At 37.8% G+C, this 23,070-nt stretch overlaps 1 protein-coding gene across 4 annotated transcripts in view; it reads left to right on the top strand.

The window, feature by feature from the left end:
- The window catches only part of SAMD8 (sterile alpha motif domain containing 8), a 46,633-nt gene that overhangs the window by 1,400 nt on the left and 22,163 nt on the right, over positions 1 to 23,070 (top strand). For all 4 annotated transcript variants that reach the window (XM_030862689.2, XM_030862688.2, XM_030862691.2 and 1 more), the window contains exon 2: positions 16,000 to 16,592. In XM_030862689.2, coding sequence (XP_030718549.1) covers positions 16,000 to 16,592 — 593 coding nt within the window. The remainder of the gene's footprint in view (positions 1 to 15,999; positions 16,593 to 23,070) is intronic.

The raw sequence follows: 23,070 nt of genomic DNA, 5'->3' as shown, positions 1-23,070 counted from the left end.
GATGTTCCTCTCACCTGTAACTCCAGAATTGGAGTTGTGTCTTGAAAATTGGAAGGAGGGTACCTTGACAGATTTGCAGGACCAACGCTTTGCAGATATTGTATGAATAATACTTTTAGTAGAGTTATCTAGAAGACTAAGAATAGAGGATGCTTGTAGTTGTCAGTTAACAGAACTGGGATAGATGGGTACACAGATGCCTTTTATAGAAGACATCGTACCAAAACCATAGTTATGCCAGAAAAATAATGATTGCAGTATTTATACTCTTTAGTTGAAATAGATTAATTTTCTTTTGTAATTGTTAAATTATAACATCTTTGTGAAATGTTGACTTTAGCCACGTCTCATATGTTGTTTTACTTTTACAACCTTTTATCCTATTATAGGTTTGCAAAGTTGTTGGCATTTCAAAACAAACTTTTAATCAAGTATTTCTAGTCTAAATGGGTATCCAACGGTTAAATCTTCATGAGATGATAATTTACTGATTGCAGTAAGCTGTTAATTTATGTGTATTGACTATATGTCATATCTTCAAATGCTCAGTAGACTAATAATTATTTCTTCAAAGGAGAGATGAATTCTTAACTTTGCTTTTAGCTGATGTTAAAAGATTAACTCCTTTTTCTTTAAATTAGTACAAACATCCTTTAGTTGAAGAAGTATATATAGTATTACTATTGTTAATTTATGTTTGCTTACCCTCACTAGATTGAGATTCTCTAGAGACCTTGTCTTCATACTTAGCTCTAAATAAAAGTCTTGGCATGTAAAAATTTGCTGAACTGAACCGAAATATAAGAACTCTCTATTAAGGTTACATCTTAATGTTACTGCAAAATTAAAGAAACTGTTACATGAATTTGTACAGTTAATACATTAGCGTCCCTAATAGTTTGTCTTTGTTTTGCCTTGACAGTTTTCACAGCCACTTAGTTGTAAATAAAATCAGTTTTATGGTAGAGCAGTTTCTCTAAGGCAAGAAAATCTATATTACTCCATTAGAAGCCATTATGACTGCTGTGGCAGAAGATGCAGATATATTTAGATAATCACTTTTGATTTCAGTAGCATCATCGCCATTCTGCAAAGACTCTTTACTTTGCACAACTACTTGTAAACATTTTTATTTTGTTAATCACTAAGATCTTCAATGCTTTTTCAGAACTTTGCGATAGCTGACTTAGAGACATTTTCATGACTTTTCTGAGAAATGAAATTTGAACATTGTTTTTGGGAAAATGTTGAATCACAGATGTTCTAATGAATATCATCATTATTTTGTCTTATAAGAATAACCATATTAACTAGTTATTCTTTCAAAATTCTTACCTCCAGGCCTGATGTAATACTATGGTGTTAATAGTAGGATGTACCTAGCACAGCCATTAATCATAACAGTGATTCTTACTTTAGGTCTTATGATTCTCTTGGCTTTGAGAAATCAGGAGGTTAACTAGAAATTAGAGGAGCATGGGCCAGGTATCCTTTGAGAACAATTCAGTGTTTACATGCTGCCTTTGTCACTGGTAATTTGCCATTTGAATATGTGGATATGGATTTGTGACAGACCTGTACCCCCTCCTCCCATACACATAGCACCATCCTAAGTGGATCTTAACCTAGCTGAGTCTAGACTTCAGGCTTCCATATTTGAAATGTTTTGTTACTTCACTAAATGATGGGCCCTACTAGTAATAAAATCACCTCACTGCAGAACGTAACATAATATGAGTCTATCTTGGCTTTTGTTTAGGATGGTAGAAACTAGGAAAACTTGGTCATAATAGTTTCAGCCCGGTGTTTCACTGTTAAACAGAGTTTTATGACATGTACCTTAGAAGACTATTGTGGAGGCAGAGACGTATGTTTGTATTTGTCTTGAATATTTATTGTGGGCTTAGTGTAGCTTTTGAATTGTGGCTGAGGACAAGAGATATTTATCTATTTATTTATTTATTTATTTTATGCTCTGAGATTTGGCAGTGGGGGCGAGGAATTTTTATTTATTTTATTTTTGGCTGCACTGGGTCTTCGTTGCTGCACGCAGGCTTTCTCTAGTTGTGGTGAGTGGGGACTACTCTTTGTTGCGGTGTGAGGGCTTCTCATCGCAGTGGCTGCACTGTCGTGGAGCACGGGCTCTAGGTGCACGGGCTTCAGTAGTTGTGGCACACGGGCTTAGTTGCTCCACGGCATATGGGATCTTCCCGGACCAGGGCTCTAACCCGTGTCCCCTGCATTGGCAGGCAGATTCTTAACCATTGCACCACCAGGGAAGCCCTATATCTATTATCTTGACCCTTTTTTCTGTTCTCTTAAAGTTCTTGACAGGTAAGAAATTCTAGTAGGAGGTGAGAACCATGAATTCTGCTAATTTAGGGTCTTCCTAAAGTTCCTAAGTTAAGCTGTGTCACTGAGTTATTGGAAATGCCTGCAAATTGGCTTTAGTGTGGAACTTTGAGACTAAATTAAATCTATGTCAGTTTCATCAATACAACATTGGTATGAAAGTCAGAGATTGCCAGACCATACATTAAATTTTGGGGCCAAATCCAGTATATTTGCACAATATTGTAATGGAGTTTGAAGTCTTGAGCAAGTTTCTCATTTTCTATTACGTTGATTTGATTTGGGGGTGTAGCATATTTAAAAATGAAGATTTTTACCAGTCAATCTGTCAGACCACTACTAGCCTGCCCAAATATTATTTTAATGATTAGAATAAAAATTTGAATTTTATACACTTGGCTTCTTTACTGGTGTGCTCTGACATTTTGCCAGGTTAAGGATTTTTCATCAAACTTACCACTAAATTTTGACCATTGTGTAAAAACTTTTACTACAACTGAGGATATAACCTGCACGGTGTTGTCTGATTCTTATTCATTGAACTGATTCTTATTCATTGAACTGAGACAGTTCTGAATGTGGTAGAGAATTAGGTACAACCAGATAGTGGAAGTCTTAGTTTAAAGGCAAGTTGGAGTCAGAAAAGGTTTGTGTTCTTTGGTATACATGACAGCCTTTTTTAATAACGGTATATAATAGTGCATGGTCTGTGCAGCAAAAAAAATGTCCCAAGGCTAAAGTGCAGCCAATAGAATGATAATGTAACTGAAAAAACAATTTAATTTATTTCAAATGTGCTACCCCAAATTCTGCTGCTCAGTGGGACATAGTAAAACGGTAGAAGATCACTGCTAGAGTTTCAAAACTGGTAGGAAGCGGTTCTGGGTCTTTGAAACTTTTGTAATTATAGCAGATTCAGATACTTGGAAACAGTGCTTACTAAGAAAAAGTAAACTACCTTTTGATAACTATAAAGGGAAAATAATAGTTTTTTGTTTGCTCAATGAAAAGATTTTAATTTAGGATTAAAAAATTTTAATGGGATTTTTTTAAAGCTGCATAGGGACTTCCCTGGTGGCACAGTGGTTAAGAATCCACCTGCCAATGCAGGGGACATGGGTTTGAGCCCTGGTCTGGGAAGATCCTACATGCCACGGAGCAACTAAGCCCATGTGGCGCAACTACTGAGCCTGCGCTCTAGAGCCCATGAGCCACAACTACTGAGCCCGAGCGCCACAACTACTGAATCCTGCGTACCTAGAGCCCATGTTCCGCAACAAGAGAAGCCACCACAATGAGACGCCCGCACTCCACAACGAAGAGTAGCCCCCGCTTGCCACAACAGGAGAAAGCCTGTGAGCACAGCAACCAAGATGCATTGCAGCCAAAAAGAAATAATTAATTAGTTAAAAAAAATAACAAGTGTTGGTAAGGATGTGGAAAATTAGAACACTTGTGTGTTGCTCGTGGGAATGTAAAATGATGCTGCTTTGAAAATGGTATGGTGATTTCTGAGAAAATTAAACAGAATTACCAAATGACCCAGCAATTCCACCTCTAGATATATACGCAAAAGAAGTGAAAGCAGGGACTTCCCTGGTGGTCCAGTGGTTAAGACTCTGCACTCCCAATGCAGGGGGCCCGGGTTTGATCCCTGGACAGGGAACTAGATCCTGCATGCTGCAACTAAGAGCCCGAATGCCACAACTAAGACCAGGCGCAGCCAGATAAATAAATAAATAAATAAATAAATAAATAAATAAATAAATAAATAAATATTTTTAAAAAAATGAAAGCAGGACTTGAAAAGATATTTGTATACACCTATGTTTATAGCAGCATTATTCACAATAACTAAGAGTTAGAAGCAACCCAAGTGCCTACTGATGGATGAATGAATAAACAAAATGTGATATATACATAGAATGGAATATTATTTAGCCTTAAAAAGGAGGGAGGTTCTTATATATGCTACAACATGGATGAAGCTTGAAGATATTACGCAAAGGAAAATAAGGCAGACACAAAAGGACAAATATTGTAGGATTCCACTATTGTATCTAGAAAAGTCAAATTCATAGAGACAGAAGGTAGAATGGTGGTTGACAGGAGCACAGGGGAGGAGACAATGGGGAGTTATCGTTCAATGAATATGGAGTTTCCATTTGGAATGATGAAAAAGTTCTAAAAATGGATGGTGGTGATGATTGCACAATGTAAATGTACTTAATTCCACTAAACTGTACACTTAAAAATGGTTAAAATAGTAAATATTCAGTTATGTATAGTTTAACACATACACACACACACACACACACACACACACACACACACACACACACAACACATCATATCTGTGATGCAGGCATTAGAAAGCCAGTACTGCCACTCTACAACTTCAGCTGCTTCCTGACACAAAGTCAGTGACTAGAAACTGGAGAATTACTTGTACACTCACATACAACCAATATTTCAATAGTCTTTCTTGTGGATACCCAAAACTTCAGGAAAATGGCCCCTACTTCACTTTCTGCCTTCCTCCCATGTCAGAGCATCTAGTTGGCTGAACCTAATTCACATTTAGAACCCTAGTTGCTAGGGATCCTGGGGAATAATTTTTACCTTTTTAACCTCTGTAGTACAAAAGACAACTAGAGGGAGATCGGAAAGGATCATGAGTGCCATTGCATCATATTTGTGAAAGGATCCTGAGTGCCAATTCATCATATTTGTCACAGGCACTAAGTCAATGGTGATTCATAGATGGTAATACTCCTTGTAGTCAAGTCATCATTTCCAGTAGTTGGCCAGATTGTCCTGCAGCTGTTCAGTCACAAAGATAGGATAGGACAAAACAAATAGCTTCAGTGAGGCAGAATAGGGAAAAAGTTTGTTGATAGTTATTGTCTCCTTTTGCAGTTCTGGGCTGATTGTGCTTAGTTTGTTAAACCTAATATACAGTATTTGCAGTTTTAATTTGGTAACTGAGTTTTAATAAGTAAATGAGTTATTTATATTATCGTGAAGATAATTTAATGCATATCACTCCATTGGTATGCGTTAAAGGCTCATTGATTAAAGAACAGCCATGCTACTGTTAAGTAATACCAGATAAGCTGTTTTTATTGTATTAAGTATGGAGATAAGATCATGGGAAATATGCTGAGCTCTTTTGCTGTCAAGCTGCTGACATCTTTAATTAGTATGAATTAAATTTGGAGAGAAAAGAAATAAATTTTCTAGTAAATGAACAAGTTGATGTGCTGAAAATTGCATTTTTTAATAGTTTTCAAGGGACTTCCCTGGTTGCCTAATGGTTAGGACTCTGCGTTCCCAATGCAGGGGGCCTGGGTTCGATCCCTGGTCAGGGAGCTAGATCCCACATGCATGCTATAACTAAGGAGCCCGCCTGCTGCAACTAAGTCCTGGTGCAACCAAATAAATAAATAAATAAAAATAAATATTAAAAAAATAGTTTTCAAAAATTTCTCACCAGAGTCCATCCAAAAGATAAGAAATGTTTTGTTCCACTCTGTACGGAACAGTCAGCTACTTTAGTTTATCTGTTATCTGTGAGTTGGAACTAAGTTTGAGTAATGCCTCTTGATGGTAAGATTCTGCATGAGTGGACTATTCTCTCAGTGCCTTGATAATAACATTGACCTTTGATAACTAATTTCTTAATTGCTCATGATTTCAGAATAAACTTCTTTTAAATTTTATCTCAAATTGAAATGTTTCCTTTATGTACCAGTTAACATTTTGGACAAGTACCATGCTTTGCACACAGAGCTTTTTGATGTGGATCAAACTTTAATGACGTAGCTAGGAGTTAGTGTCTAAATAATATGTCAGATTTTTTTATTCTGTTATTCTACTTCTATAAATCTAACCCAAGGCACTGCAATACTATTTGTAATAGTAATAAAATTGTGAACAGTTGCTGACAGTGGGGAAATGGACAAATTATTGTATAGCCATACAATGGAATGTCCTTTTCAAAGGATAGTTTGATAACATTAGACAGGACTCATGCAGTAATGTTAAGTAAAAATGATACAGAATTACCAATGGTATGGTTTCTCTATAGAAATTTTTCCTATAGAAAGTTCTGTGGATGAAAGATAAATAAAAAATTACAAGCATTAGTTCTCTGGGGGGTAATTTTGAAATTATATTTTAAATGTTCTTCAACAAATATGTATCGCTTCTATATATTTTTCTGTCTTTTTATTGTAGAAGTTCATTACTTTTAAAGATCCAAACAATGCAGAAATTTGTAGACTACAAACTATAAAAGTCCTTCAGTCACCTACCTAGGCAAATGAAGTCCAGTTTATCAACTTGCTCTTTTATGGATCTTGCTTTTGTTGTCATATCTAAGAAATCTTTACCTAACCTAAGGTCAGAAAGATTTTCTCCTGTGTTTTCTTTTTTTTTTCTCCTGTGTTTTCTTTTAGAAGTTTTCTAGTTTTAGATTTTACATTAGGTCTGTGATCCATTTCAAGTTAATTTTTTATATGTGGTGAGAGGTATGGATTAATTTTTTTTGCATGTGGATATTCATTTGTTCTAATACGATTTGATGGAAAGACTATCCTTTCTCCACTGAATTGCCTTTGCATGTCTGTAGAAAATGAGATATCCATATGTATGTAGGTCTATTTCTGGATTCTCTATTCTGTACCATTGATTTGTTTATCTTTATGCCATTACTACTTTGTCTTGATTAGGGTAGTATGATAGAATTCTAAAATGACCTCCAGTGACCTTTGTATAGTGGGAAGGACCTGTGAGTCTGATTATCACTCTGATTATGTTATGTTATATGGCACAGTTGACTAAGAAAGGGAAATTATCTTAGTGGACCTGACCTAATCAGCCAGCAAAGGACTGGGCGTTTCCTGGAGAAAGAGATTCTAAGTACAAGGGGCATTCAACAAAGAAAAACAACAGAGAAAAAGCTGGTTTTCAGAATAGGAGGGGGCCCTAAATGCCAGTGGCCACTAAATTTACAGTAATTTGTTACACAGCAGTAGAAAACAAACACTGTATATAGTAAGTCTTGTAATTAGCTATCTAATCTTATTCTTTTTCAAGGTTGTTTTGGTTATTCTGTGTCCTTTGCATTTTCATATCAACTACTGAAATAAGTTTATCTATAAAAAAGTCTGTTGGAATTTTGATTGGGATTCCATGAAATATATAGATCAAATTTTGGAAGAATTGACGGATGTCAATGAAAAATTAACCAGTCAATCTAAGAAAAAAACGGAAAATTTTATCTGAGCCAAATTGAGCACTGTAACCCAAGAACAGCACATCAGAAAGCTCTCAGAGCTGTTCCACCAATAAGAAGTGTAGGCATAGTTATATAAGTTTTTTTGAGACAGAGGGCTGTACATTAAATGACGTTTTATTGACAGTTACACAGTCCAGATCTAAAAGTCGTGTGGCCCCTTACAAGATCAAGAAGGAATGTTATCTTTCTTTTTTTTAATACATTTATTTATTTATTTATTTATGGCTGTGTTGGGTCTTCATTGCTGCATGCGGGCTTTCTTTAGTTGTGGCGAGCCGGGGCTAGTCTTCATTGCAATGCGTGGGCTTCTCATTGCAGTGGCTTCTTTTGTTGTGGAGCACGGGCTCTAGGCGCATGGGCTTCAGTAGTTGTGGCAAATGGGCTCAGTAGTTGTGGCTCACGGGCTCTAGAGCGCAGGCTCAGTAGTTGTGGCGCACGGGCTTAGTTGCTCCGCAGCATGTGAGATCTTCCCGGACCAGGGCTTGAACCCTGCGTGTCCCCTGCATTAGCAGGCAGATTCTTAACCCACTGCACCACCAGGGAAGTCCTGGATATATTTTTGATAGGCTGATTGTTGGATAAGAGAAAGAGAGGTGACAAGGATGATTCAATTTACCAAATTCAAAGGTGGATTCTTAACCACTGCGCCACCAGGGAAGTCCCAAGAAGGAATGTTATCTTTTAAGGAGTTGCCTGGCTGGTGCTAGGAGAATGTTGCTCTTTATGGCTGAGAGGGTATTTATGCCAACAGGGGAGGTTTGGTTGATGCGTAATATAGATACACAGTTCTCAGTAGTGGGGAGAGAGGAGGCCAAAGGGCAGAGAAAAAATTTTTATGTTTGAATTCTTCTTGTCTGGACATAAAATATGAATTTTATTTCACAGCATTTTTATTTTCTTAAAAATTTGAGTCTTTTGACCCACCCATGTCACTATTTATTTAGATCTTTAATTTCTCTTAGCAATGTTTTATAGTTTTTAGTGTACAGATTTTTCGCATGTTTGGTCAGATTTATCCTTGGGCATTTTATATTTTTTGGTGCTATTGTAAATGGCATTATTTTGTAAATTTCAATTTTTTGATTGTTTATTTCTAGTATATAGAAATACAATTGATTTTTGTATGTTGATATTAAACAATCTTGCTAAACTAAATTATTAGTTCTAGTAACTTGTGTTTGTGTGTATGTGTAGATTCCATTGAATTTTCCACATAGATTATCATATTGTCTGCAAATACAGTTTTGTTCTTTCCTTTCCAATCGTATGCCCTTTATTTCTTCTTCTTGCCTTATTCTACTGGCTAGATTGCTCAGTGTTTTACCAAAATGATGAGAGTAGACAGTCCAGCCTTGTTCCTGATATTAAGGGGAAAGCCTTTAGCCTTTCATCATTAAGTATAATGTTAACCATAGGTTTTTCAAAGATGTCCTTTATCAACTTGATGAAGTTTCTCTTTATGTCTCGTTTGCTGAGAGTTTTTCATTGGGAATGAATACTGGATTTTGCCAAATGCTTTTCTGTCTTTTGAGTTATTGTGTGGTTTCCCTGTTTTAACCTGTGGTGAATTATTTTTATTTTCAAGTGTTAAACTAACTTTGCACTCCTGAGATAAACATCACTTGGTTATGTTGTATTATCCTTTTAAAATATTGTTGGATTTGATTTGCTAAGATATGTTTAAATTTTTTGCTTTCACATTTGTAAGGGCTCTCAGGCTGTAGTTTTATTTTCTTGTAATGTCTTTGTCTGGTTTTGGTATCAGGGTACTACTGGCCTCATGGAATGAATTCAGAAATATTCCCTCCTCTTCTGGAAGAGTTTTATTTTAGTAGTCCATTTCTCCCAACTTTTGTGCTATTGTTGACATATTTTACTTACATATTTACCCATATATCTACCATTTCTGGTATTCATATTTTCAAATGATGGCATTTTTGTTCTGCCTGAAGGACTTCCTTTTCACATTTCTGGTAGCTCAGGTCTGCTCGAGATGAAATTATTCAGCTTTTGTGTGTCTGAAAAAGTATTTGTTTTACCTTTGTTTTTGATCGACATTTTACCAGTCATAGAATTATAGGCTGATCATTTTTTTTTCTTTCAGTCTTTTAAAGACATTGTTTCACTGTCTTCTAGCTTGCAATGTTTCCAGTGAGGAATCTGCTATCATTCTTATCTTTGTTCCTATGTGTATAATGTGTGTATCCTCTCTTTTTACTTTTAAGATTTTCTCATTGTCGTTGATTTTGAGTAATTTGATTATGATATGGTGTGGTATAGTTGTTTTTGCTTGTTTGTTTGTTTTTTATTTATTTTCGGCTGCGTTGGGTCTTTGTGGCTGTGTGCGGGCCCTCTCTAGCTGTGGGAGCAGGGGCCACTCTTTGTTGTGGTCCACGTGCTTTTCACTGTGGTGGCTTCTCTTGTTGGGGAGCATGGGCTCTAGGCGTGTGGGCTTCAGCACTTGCGGCTTGTGGACTCAGTAGTTATGGCTCGTGGGCTGTAGAGCACAGGCTCAGTAGTTATGGTGCACGGGCCCAGTTGCTCCGCTGCATGTGGGATCTTCCTGGACCAGGGCTCGAACCCGTGTCCCCTGCGTTGGCAAGCGTATTTTTAACCACTGCGCCACCAGGGAAGCCTTGGTGTGGTATAGTTTTTTGTGTGGTTCTAATGTTTGGAATTTATTGAGCTTTTTGATTTGTGTTTATAGTTTTCACCAAATCTTGAAAAATGTTAACCATTGTTACTTCAGATATTTTTTTCTGCACTCTCCTCTCTCGTTGTTTGGGGACTACAATTATGCATCTATTAAGATGTTTGAAGTTGTCCCACCTCTCACTGATATTCTTTTCATTTTCTTTTATTTTTTTAATCATGGTAAAATATATATAACAAACTTATATTTTAACCATTTTTAAGTGCACAGTTTAGTGGCACTAAGTACATTTACATTGTTGTGCAACCATCACCACCATCCATTTCCAGAACTGTTTCATTATCCCAAATGGAAACTTTGTACCCATTAAACAGTAATGGGTGTTTGTCTCCTACTGCACAGTCCCTGGAAACCAACATCTACTTTCTGTCTCTATGAATTTGACTACCAAGTGAATCATACAATATTTGTCCTTTTGTGTCTGGCTTATTTCACTTAGCATAATGTCTTCAAGATTCCTTTTAAAGGCTGAATAATATTCTCTTCATTTTTAAAAATTCTGTTTTTCCTGTGTTTCATTTTGAATAATTCCTATTGTTATGTCTTCAAGTTTACTATACTTATGCAATATCTGATCAGCTGTTAATCCCATCCAGTGTGTTTTTTATTACATATCTTGTAATTTCATCTCTAGAAGTTTGAGTTGGATCTTTTTTATATGTCTATATCTCTATTTAACTTTTTGAACATATGTAATACAGTTATCATAACTATGTTAATTTCCTTGTCTGATAATTTTATTATCTGTGTCAGTTCTGGGTCAATTTCAATTGATTTTCTACTCATTATAGATGAATTTTTCTACTCCTTTGCATGCCTGGTAATCTTTGGTTGGTTGCCAGACATTGTGATTTTACCTGTTGGGTGCTGAATACTTTCTTATTCCTATTAATATTCTTCTGCTTTGTTGTGGGATGTAGTTAAATTACTTGAAAACAGTTTGATCCTTTTGGTTCTGCTTTTAAGATTTGTTTGGCTGGACCAGAGACATGTTTAGGTTTAGGGCAGGATTTCTCAGTATCAGCACTATAACACTTTGGGTCAGATAATTCTTTGTTGTGAGGGGCTGTCCTGTGCATTGTAGAGTGTTTAACAGCATCCCTAGCCTCTAGTCTTTAGATGATCCCCTAGTTGTGACAACCACAAATGTCTCCAGAAATTGCCAAATATTTTGGGGTGGGCAAATTGCCCTCAGTTGAGAACTACTGTTTTTAGGGTTAATTCTTCCTTACTACTATGGAAAGATCCTGTTGTGTACTCTACCCAGTGCCCCATGAATCATGAGATTTTTCATTTTTTTCCAGTCTGGTTGTTTATAGTAGGCACTTTTAGTGGTCTTGTGTGAATACTGGGCATTATTGCCTCTAATCTTTCTGGGTGGTTCTTTTTTCAGTCTTGTTTGGTTTCCTCACATATATGTGCTGATCAGCATTCAGCTGCCTATTCAAGGGAGATCCTTTGCAAATCTCTGGAGTTCCATCTTAGTCTGCTTAGGCTGTTATAACAAAAATACCATAGGCTGGGTGGCTTAAACAACAAATCTATTTCTCACAGTTCTGGAGGCTGAGGAGTCCAAGATCAAAGTGCCAGCAGATTTGGTGTCTATGAGGACCTGCTTCCTAGTTCATAGGTGGTCAGCTTCTAGTTGTGTCTTTAGATGACAGAAGGGAAGAGAACTCTTTGGGGTGTCTCTTATAAAGGCATTAATTCCATTCACGAGGATTCTGCCTTCATGACCTAATCACCTCTTAATACTATCCTATTGGGGGTTAGAATTTCAACATATGAATTTGGGGGGAATATAAACATTCAGTCCATAACAAGTTCTCTGTCTGTGTATCTTTCTCCTCTCTAGTATTCTATCCCAGGTACACTGCCATCTTGATTTCCCTAGATTCTCAGTTCCATTGCAACTCACCAAGTCTGCTGGGTCTCACCCAGTTTATATCGTGTACCACTCATGGCTGGGGCAGTAGGGCTCACCTTGTTTCCTACTCTCAAGGATCTCCTTTGTTGTCTGGTGCCCACTGTCTTGAAACTGGTTTTCTCCCCATATATTTAATCTATTTTTTGGCTGTTTCAGGTGGAAAAGTAAATCTGGTTTCTCTTATTGCATCTTGTTCAGAAGCAGAAGTCCCTTTAACTGATAGTTGATTCATATTAATTATTGGTTAAAGCTGAAAGTATTCTGAAACATTTACTTACCTAATTTCTTCATTATGTATATTTGTATGAAACTTATAGCTCTCATATTCTTCGTTAAAAGTCTCCTGTCCCCTGTAGCTCCTGTGGTACAATGTAAATATTAAATTGCCTTGAAGCCTTTTATCATCTGTTAATATACCTCTTTAATGCAGGTTTTCATAGTGTTATCTAAGTATGTAGTAGCACACAATTAACGGTTGTGCCCTGACCTGATGAAGCACAACAGTGCAATGTGTCATGCTTTTAGGGCATTGCCACAGCAGGCTCAAAGACTTCCAGGAGGCTTTCTTGTATGATAACTCATATTTTCTAGCAGCTAAAACATCAGCATCAAAGCCTGTTTGTTAGCCAGATTGAGGGTGTAAAGAACAGATTGTTAGCCAGATTGAAGGTGCTATAAGACAGAAAAAAAAAAAAACCATGAAAGAGATCATTTTGAGCAGTGTGTGAGATGAAACTACTGAAGAATAAGGCTAAAAGGATGGGGTGACTTGGAGCCCGTTGGTGGTAAGCTGTTAGAAAAAGGAGAAAGGTAGCAGAATAGAAGTAAAATGACAGAAGGAATCTGGCCTTATCTTGTATGAGAAGAGCTTCTCATACTTATTACATCGTAATTGTTGCAGAGTTTGTAGCATGTGTTTGTTGGATATTCAGGGATGAAATGATTTATTCAGAGAATACCTTGGGGAAAATATATGTATGTAGTGTGTAGGATGAAGCCATCTGGCTATCTATATGGACTAAAACATAGCAAAATCATTTAAAATGGAACTATATATATGTAATACGTGATATAAAATTATATATATCAATGTGTATAAATTCCATGAGTTGAAAGTGAATAAATCATAATTCCTTGGCCTTTGGGATGACACTGATATACTGTAGGTAAAAATAAAAAAGTTGAGTACAATTTTTTGTAGCTCTGCAGTATATAAAACATGTCCTTACAGATGCATGTACTGTTAATTTTTTAAGACTCAAAAGCTATTGTGGATTAATACTGTTAAAAGCTCTGTTTTGAAACACTGTGATTTAAGATTTTCAAAAACTAGGATTGCTTTTTAGTAATTAAGAAACAAATATTTAATGGGCATGTTTCTTGTTGGCTGAATACTTTTGATGGTATAAGAGGTACTTGGGTAGTTGAGTATCTGCCTTTTTCAGGTGATTATAGGTATTCATGGCAAGAGTTTGTGTGGATAGAAGAATGCAGAAGTAGCAGCTTTTTACTTTCCTTAGCATAAAGAAGCATAGAAAGGTTTCATAGCCAAAAATGCATGTTGTAAGGGAATGATAAGCACTAAAATCAGGAATTACTACATCTGAGAGGAGAGGAAGGGGTTGCTATCAGGGAAGGACATTCACTTGTATTGATGTTTTGTTTTGCTTTTAAAGCAAACTTTTAAAATCAAGTTCAACATATGTAAAATGTAGATCATACGTATACAGATTGATGAATTTTCACCTGTATAACTAATACCCAGATTAAGAAACAGAACATATGTATTGGAACTGTTTTTTTTTTTTTCTTTCAAGCTGGGTAGTGGGCACATGGGTGTTTGTTGTGTCATTCTTTCTCGTTCTTCTTCTTCTTCTTTTTTTTTTTGCGGTACACGAGCCTCTCACCGCTGCGGCCTCTCCCGTTGCGGAGCACAGGCTCCGGATGCGCAGGCTCAGTGGCCATGACTCACGGGCTCAGCCGCTCCGTGGCATGTGGGATCTTCCCGGACCGGGGCACGAACCCGTGTCCCCTGCATTGGCAGGCGGACTCGCAACCACTGCGCCACCAGGGAAGCCCCTCTTCTTCTTTTTTAATGCTTTAAAGTTTACCTACTGTGGAGTTTTTTTTTTAATATATTTATTTATCTATTTTGGTTGCACTAGGTCTTAGTTGCGGCACGTGGGCTCCTTAGTTGTGGCATGTATGTGGGATCTAGTTTTCTGACGTGGGATCAAATCCGGACCCCCCTGCATTGGGAGCGCAGAGTCCTATCCACTGCACTACTAGGGAAGTCCCCTTACTGTGTTTTTAAAAAATCATCTCAGAAGGAAATATGGTCTTTAGAGATCTGGAAAATGTCAGAAAGCCCACAGGCTTTAGTAGTTGAGAAAGTACTTTAGGGAACTAGGTTTTTTCTCCATGTAGGCCTTTGTCTCCCGTATATCTGATAAAGTTTATAAACCTGATATAGACCCAAGTTACTGAACATTTTAAAATGGAAAAAGAACATAAACAGAACTGTGTGGGATCAAAGTAGTAAAAATTATTAGTACTTTTTGAAACAGTACATTGTTGGCCTTTTATAATTGCAGTATAGGGAATTCCCCAGGGGTCCAGTGGTTAGGAGTCCATGCTTTCACTGCTGAGGTCCAGGATTCAATCCCTGGTCAGGGAACTAAGATCCCGCAAACCACGTGGTGAGACCAAAAATTAAAATTAAAAAAAAAAAAGGAAATACTATAATTGCAGTATAAAATATGGCCCCTCAAATTTATGGTACATTGAAATGTTTTATCACTAAATCTCAATGATAATTTAAGAAGAAAATTCCTTTTTCAGTTCTGTAATGGAATATTCAAGGTATAGAAAGAAATGAGCTGTTAAGATATTTATAGATACTTAATATCTAGTAAAGACTTTATATCTGTTTTAGAAATTATTTGTATAGTAGATAGAAATATGCTTAATCTAAGGGGTTTCCTGCAGTTAGTTATCTATCTGCCTTTGTGGGGTTGTGTGTTTTTTTTTTTTTGCGGTACGCAGGCCTCTCACCGCTGTGGCCTCTCCCGCCGCGGAGCACAGGCTCCAGACGCGCAGGCCCAGCGGCCATGGCCCACAGGCCCAGCCGCTCCGCGGCATGTGGGATCCTCCCGGACCGGGGCACGAACCCGCGTCCCCTGCATCGGCAGGTGGACTCTCAACCACTGCACCACCAGGGAAGCCCGGGGTTGTGTGTTTTTTTGGAGGCGGGGTGGGGGGAGACTTATTCCACGAACATGAAGATTTCTGAAATTTGATTTATTTTTACGTATAACAAATCTTTCTATATATCTCATTTTATGAACAGTGTTGAGTTATTTTTCTCAATTCTTCTCACCAGTAGGCTTTTTCTAATTAAGTAATGGCTTGCTGTGGTGTGGAAAAGCCATTTGTAAAATATTACCAAAAAAACATTTTGCAAAAATGTTCGGTCATTAGCTTTCCTTTTGCTATTGGGGTTATATGCATATAATTATTAGAATGTTAATCTGTTGAGAACTACTCATTAATGAATAATTTTTGTTTCTTTTACTCTCGTCTGGAAGCCAATAGGGCAGTGTAGATGAATTACTGTTTCTGATGTGTTTACGTGTATTTTGTCTTCAAAGGAGTTCTTAGGACACCCTGAAATTTTTGTTTTATTTTCTTGTTTTCCCTTGACAGGTAGTGGAAGAGGAAATGGCTTTTCCTAATCAGCTCTGCATTCGCCGCTGGACTACCAAGCATGTAGCTGTTTGGCTGAAGGATGAAGGCTTTTTTGAGTATGTGGACATTTTATGCAATAAGCACCGACTTGATGGAATCACATTGCTAACGTTGACTGAATATGATCTCCGGTCTCCTCCTCTGGAAATCAAAGTCTTAGGGGACATTAAAAGGTTAATGCTGTCAGTCCGAAAATTGCAGAAAATACATATTGATGTTTTAGAAGAGATGGGATACAACAGTGACAGTCCCATGAGTTCCATGAGCCCTTTCATTAGTGCTCTTCAGAATGCAGAGTGGCTCTGTAATGGGGAACCTTCACATGACTGTGACGGACCCATCGCTGATTTGAATTCTGATCAATACCAGTATGTGAATGGTAAAAACAAACATTCTATTCGAAGATTGGACCCAGAGTATTGGAAGACCATATTGAGTTGTATATATGTTTTTATAGTGTTCGGATTTACATCTTTCATAATGGTTATAGTCCACGAGCGAGTGCCTGACATGCAGACCTATCCACCACTCCCGGATATATTCTTAGACAGGTAAGTTTTGTTTCTAGTTACCAAGTTTGTAGAAGATAGCTGTACTAGCAATGATAATGATATATTCATGATAATTACATTCTTTATTATTGTTGTTTTGGTTGATATATACTTCCCATTTGCCTTATCTTGTGCTATATAAAGATGCTTTAGAATTGCCTTTTTCTCTTAAGAGTAAACTAGACCTTAAGCCTAGATGAGTAGCAAGAACCACTGCTTAATTTATTTTTCTACAGCTATGTTATAGCTCCTTGGGCACTTCAGATTTTAAAAGGGTTTCCTGGAATGTTATATGTAATAAATGGAATTTGTTTACTTTTTTAAAAAAAAAGATGAACAGGGTTTTGCTTCTTCTAAAAATATGGGGAGGTCTCATGTATCATCAGATAAATTAGAACTATCACAAATACAAACTGATTCATGGATAGTATTCTGTTTTTATAAATACTGAATGCATAAAAAAGAGTATAGTATATTATATGAAAAATAAGAATAGAACAAAACTCAAAACTATTAGTTTTTATATTTGCGGGTTTTTTTTTTTTTTTGCGGTACACAGCCCTCTCATTGTTGTGGCCTCTCCCATTGCGGAGCACAGGCTCTGATGCGCAGGCTCAGCGGCAATGGCTCACGGGCCCAGCCGCTCCGCAGCATGTGGTATCTTCCCAGACAGGGGCACGAACCGTGTCCCCTGCATCAGCAGGCAGACTGTCAATCACTGCACCACCAGGGAAGCCCTATATTTGTGGTTTTAAAAAATCTTTTGAAAGTTTGTAGTGCTGTCTTGTTTTTGTAAAACGTTGTGCCCCTGAAATTGAAACTGTGATTAAAAATCTTCCAACAAACAAAAGCCCAGGACCAGATGGCTTCACAGGCGAATTCTATCAAACACTTAGAGAAGAGAAGAGCTAACACCTATCCTTCTCAAACTCTTCCAAAATATAGCAGAGGGAGGAACACTCCCAAACTCATTCTACAAGGCCACCATCACCCTGATACCAAAACCAGACAAAGATGTCACAAAGATGGGCTTCCCTGGTGGCGCAGTGGTTGAGAGTCTGCCTGCCGATTCAGGGGACACGGGTTTGTGCCCCGGTCTGGGAAGATCCCACATGCCACGGAACGGCTAGGCCCTGTGAGCTGCGGCCGCTGAACCTGCGCGTCCGGAGCCTGTGCTCCGCAACGGGAGAGGCCACAACAGTGAGAGGTCCATGTACCGCAAAAAAAAAAAAAGATGTCACAAAGAAAGAAAACTACAGGCCAATATCACTGATGAACATAGATGCAAAAATCCTCAACAAAATGCTAGCAAACAGAATCCAACAGCACATTAAAAGGATCATACACCATGATCAAGTGGGGTGTATTCCAGGAATGCAAGGATTCTTCAATATACGCAAATCAATCAACGTGATACACCATATTAACAAATTGAAGGAGAAATACCATATGATCATCTCAATAGATGCAGAGAAAGCTTTTGGCAAAATTCAACACCCATTTATGATAAAAACCCTGCAGAAAGTAGGCATAGAGAGAACTTTCCTCAACATAATAAAGGCCATATATGACCAACCCACAACCAACATCCTCCTCAATGGTGAAAAACTGAAACCATTCCCACTAAGATCAGGAACAAGACAAGGTTGCCCACTGTCACCACTCTTATTCAACATAGTTTTGGAAGTTCTAACCACAGCAATCAGAGAAGAAAAAGAAATAAAAGGAATCCAAATCGTAAAAGAAGAAGTAAAGCTGTCACTGTTTGCAGATGACATGATACTGTAGATAGAGAATCCTAAAGATGCTACCAGAAAACTACTAGAGCTAATCAATGAATTTGGTAAAGTAGCAGGATACAAAATTAATGCACAGAAATCTCTGGCATTCTTATACACTAATGATGAAAAATCTGAAAGTGAAATTAAGAAAACACTCCCATTTACCATTCAACGAAAGGAGTAAAATATCTAGGAGTAAACCTACCTAAGGAGACAAAAGACCTGTATGCAGAAAACTATAAGACACTGATGAAAGAAATTAAAGATGATACAAAAAGATGGAGAGATATACCATGTTCTTGGATTGGAAGAATCAACATTGTGAAAATAACTCTACTACCCAAAGCAATCTACAGATTCAGTGCAATCCCTATCAAACTACCACTGGCATTTTTCACAGAACTAGAAAAAAAATTTTCACAATTTGTATGGAAACACAAAAGACCCCGAATAGCCAAAGCAATCTTGAGAACGAAAAACAGAGCTGGAGGAATCAGGCTCCCTGACTTCAGACTATACTACAAAGCTACAGTAATCAATACAGTATGGTACTGGCACAAAAACAGAAATATAGAGCAATGGAACAGGATAGAAAGCCCAGAGGTAAACCCACGCACATATGGTCACCTTATCTTTGATAAAGGAGGCAAGAATATACAGTGGAGAAAAGACAGCCTCTTCAATAAGTGGTGCTGGGAAAACCGGACAGGTACATGTAAAAGTATGAAATTAGAACCCTCCCTAACACCATACACAAAAATAAACTCAAAATGGATTAAAGACCTAAATGTAAGGCCAGACACTATCAAACTCTTAGAGGAAAACATAGGCAGAACACTCTATGACATAAATCACAGCAAGATCCTTTTTGACCCACCTCCTAGAGAAATGGAAATAAAAACAAAAATAAACAAATGGGACCTAATGAAACTTAAAAGCTTTTGCACAGCAAAAGAAATCATAAACAAGCCGAAAAGACAGTCCTCAGAATGGGAGAAAATATTTGCAGATGAAGCAACTGACAAAGGATTAATCTCCAAGATTTACAAGCAGCTCATGCAGCTCAATAACAAAGAAGCAAACAACCCAATCCAAAAATGGGCAGAAGACCTAAATAGACATTTCTCCAAAGAAGCTATACAGATTGCCAACAAACACATGAAAGAATGCTCAACATTGTTAATCATTAGAGAAATGCAAATCAAAACTACAATGAGATATCATCTTACACCGGTCAGAATGGCCATCATCAAAAAATCTAGAAACTAAATCCTGGAGAGGGTGTGGAGAAAAGGGAACCCTCTTGCACTGTTGGTGGGAATGTAAATTGATACAGCCACTATGGAGAACAGTATGGAGGTTCCTTAAAAAACTACAAATAGAACTACCATACGACCCAGCAATCCCACTACTGGGCATATACCCTGAGAAAACCGTAATTCAAAAAGAGTCATGTACCAAAATGTTCATTGCAGCTCTATTTACAATAGCCAGGACATGGAAGCAACCTAAGTGCCCATCAACAGATGAATGGATAAAGGAGATGTGGCACGTATATACAATGGAATATTACTCACCCATAAAAAGAAACGAAATTGAGTTATTTGTAGTGAGGTGGATGGACCTAGAATCTGTCATACAGAGTGAAGTAAGTCAGAAAGAGAAAAACAAATACCGTATGCTAACACATATATATGGAATCTAAGAAGAAAAAAAAAAGTTCATGAAGAACCTAGGGGTAAGACGGGAATAAAGACACAGACCTACTAGAGCATGGACTTGAGGATATGGAGAGGGGGAAAGGTAAGCTGTGACAAAGTGAGAGAGTGGCGTGGACATATATACACTACCAAACGTAAAATAGATAGCTAGTGGGAAGTAGCCGCATAGCACAGGGAGATCAGTTAGGTGGTTTGTGACCACCTAGAGGGGTGGGATAGGGAGGATGGGAGGGAGGGAGACGCAAGAGGGAAGAGATATGGAAACAGATGTATATGTATAACTGATTCATTTTGTTATAAAGCAGAAACTAAGGCACCATTGTAAAGCAATTATACTCCAGTAAAGATGTTTAAAAAATAAAAACAAAACGTTGTACTCTTCTGAAAGTGCCTTATAGTATATGGGTTTTTTTTAAAATGAAATGAATTAAAATGTCCATGTTAAGATGGCAGGATGACATATATATAACATTTTATTCTCTCTCGAGCCCTGACTAAAAGTATAGTAAAGAAGTTGTGTTTGTTTGTTGGTCTTAAGTTGTAAACTTACAAGGAAAGGGTAGATAAGAGAGGAGAAAACAGCCATACATTTTTGGGAGTTTGAAAGTAGATGGGTGAGGGACTTCCCTGGTGGTCCAGTGGTTAAGGCTCCGCACTGCAATGCAGGGGGCCCGGGTTCGATCCCTGGTCAGGGAACTAGATCCCATATGCTACAAATAAAAGATCCCGCATGCTGCAACTAAGACCCGGCACAGCCAAATAAATAAATGAATATTAAAAAAAAAAAGGAAAAGCAGATGGGTGAGTGGCAACTAGCAGAGCTAAAGTAACCTAATTCTAAAGCAGCAGTTGGGAAAACTGAGAACCAACCCAAACTATCTTGCAGATTTCTCAAAACTCTGGATACTGTGGGTGAAAGGGTGGTGCTAAAATAAGAAAGCTGTTTAAGAAGCTGTTAGATCCCTATATCTCCTTCCCTGTTCTATCGTACACAATTTTTCCAGCAGAAGACCCTAAGGAAGTAAGGAAGACAGCATGTGGATATCTGATGAAAGAGTACTCTAGGCAGAGGAAACAGCAAGGTGCAGGAATCCTGAATTGGTAGTAGGCTTAGCATGTTTAAGGAACAGCAAGTGAGAGATGGAGAGAACAGTTGGAGGTGAGATCTGAGAGGAGACAGAAGTCCAGATTTTGTAGGTACTTGTAGACAATTGTAAGGACTTTAGCTTCCATTCTAAGTGAAAAGGGAAGCCATTGGAAAGCATTTAGGAGAAGAGTAGAGCGATCTAACTTCCATTTTAAAAGGTCAATCTAATTGTTGTTAATAGAATAGCTCGGTGGTGGGGATGGGAAAGTAGAGGTTAGTTAAATTATTGAATCTGTCTAGGCAAAGATGGGGTGGATTGGATGAGAAGAGTAGTGGTACATACGTGTGTGTGTGTGTGTAGATATACATATATGTATATATATGTGTGTGTGTATGTATGTACATACAGGCAACAAGATTTGCTTATGGATTTGCATGTAAGGTGTAAGAGAAAGAGAGAATTCAAGGATTATTTCAAGATTTTTTTTTAAAATTAATTTATTTATTCTGGGTTGTGTTGGGTCTTTGTTTCTGTGTGAGGGCTTTCTCTAGTTGTGGCAAGCGGGGGCCACTCTTCATCACCGTGTGTGGGCTTCTCACTATCGCGGCCTCTCTTGTCGCGGAGCACAGGCTCCAGACGCGCAGGCTCAGTAGTTGTGGCTCACGGGCCTAGTTGCTCCGCGGCATGTGGGATCTTCCCAGACCAGGGCTCAAACCCGTGTCCCCTGCATTAGCAGGCAGATTCTCAACCACTGCACCGCCAGGAAAGCCCTATTCCAACATTTTTGACTTGATCATCTGGAAGGATAGAGTTGTCCTTTATAGAGGTGGGAAGACTGTGGAAAGACCTGACTTGAAGAGAAAAGTAAGGGTTTGGTTTTAGACATGTCAAGTTTGAAGTATCTTTTACACCAAATCAGAAGTCAAGTCAGAGATGGAAAGATGAGTTAGTGTTCAGAGAGATCTAGGCTGAAATTTGGGAGTTACAAGTGTAGATAAAGCCATGATATTAGATAATGTCTACTAGGAAGTGAGTTTAGAAGGGAAAAGAATATTGAAGATTGAGCCCAGGAACAGGTATAATGTTTAGAGGTCAGAAAAGTAAGGCAAAACTAGTAAAGACGACGACTGAGGAGGTCAGGGCAGAGAGAGTGAGAGAGTATTATGCAAGCCAAGTTAAAAAAAAAATTTTAAGAAGACAGGAATAGATTATAATTAGCTGTGTCAAATGCTGCTGAGGGGTCAAGTAAGATGAGGATAATTGACCGTAGACTTTGACAAGAGTTAATAAGGGCAAAAGCCTGATTATAATGGGTTCAAGAGAGAATGTGAGACTGGAATTTACCTAAAGGTGTATCTCCACAAATATGAAACAGCATATGGACAGAGTTATTCATTGCGACATTAATTGTAATAATTATAAATATTGGAAATAATCTAAATGCTTATCCATGGAAAACTGGTTGAATATACTGTGGTACACCTACACAATAGAGTACTATTTAATCATAGAAAAGAATGAGGAAGATTTCTATGAACTGATGTGAAATGGTTTGTAGGAAAAACTCAGTAGCTGTGAAGCACCATGAGCATCCAGATCAATGGTTTCTAAATACCAATCTGTACTAAAGGAACAGACCAGGGCTCCTTAGAGAAAGGAAAGGGTAGCATGTGGATATCTGATGAAAGAGTACTCTAGGCAGAGGAAACAAGTCTGGGGCATGGTAAGCATAAAATTAGCCTGAAATAGATTTTGTGCCATAAAGCAAGGAAGTAGAAACCTATCAAAAGAACATATGAGCTGGTTTTAAGGGGCTCTCATTGATCAAATTAGGACAATTGGAACATCAAAAAGCATAATAAGGGCTTCCCTTGTGGCTCAGTGGTTG

This window comes from Globicephala melas, chromosome 16 (genome assembly GCF_963455315.2).
Source record: "Globicephala melas chromosome 16, mGloMel1.2, whole genome shotgun sequence".
In the NCBI taxonomy this organism is placed as follows: Eukaryota; Metazoa; Chordata; class Mammalia; order Artiodactyla; family Delphinidae; genus Globicephala; species Globicephala melas.
The sequence above is the reverse complement of the archived record's forward strand: the minus strand, read 5'-3'. Positions and strand labels throughout refer to the sequence as shown.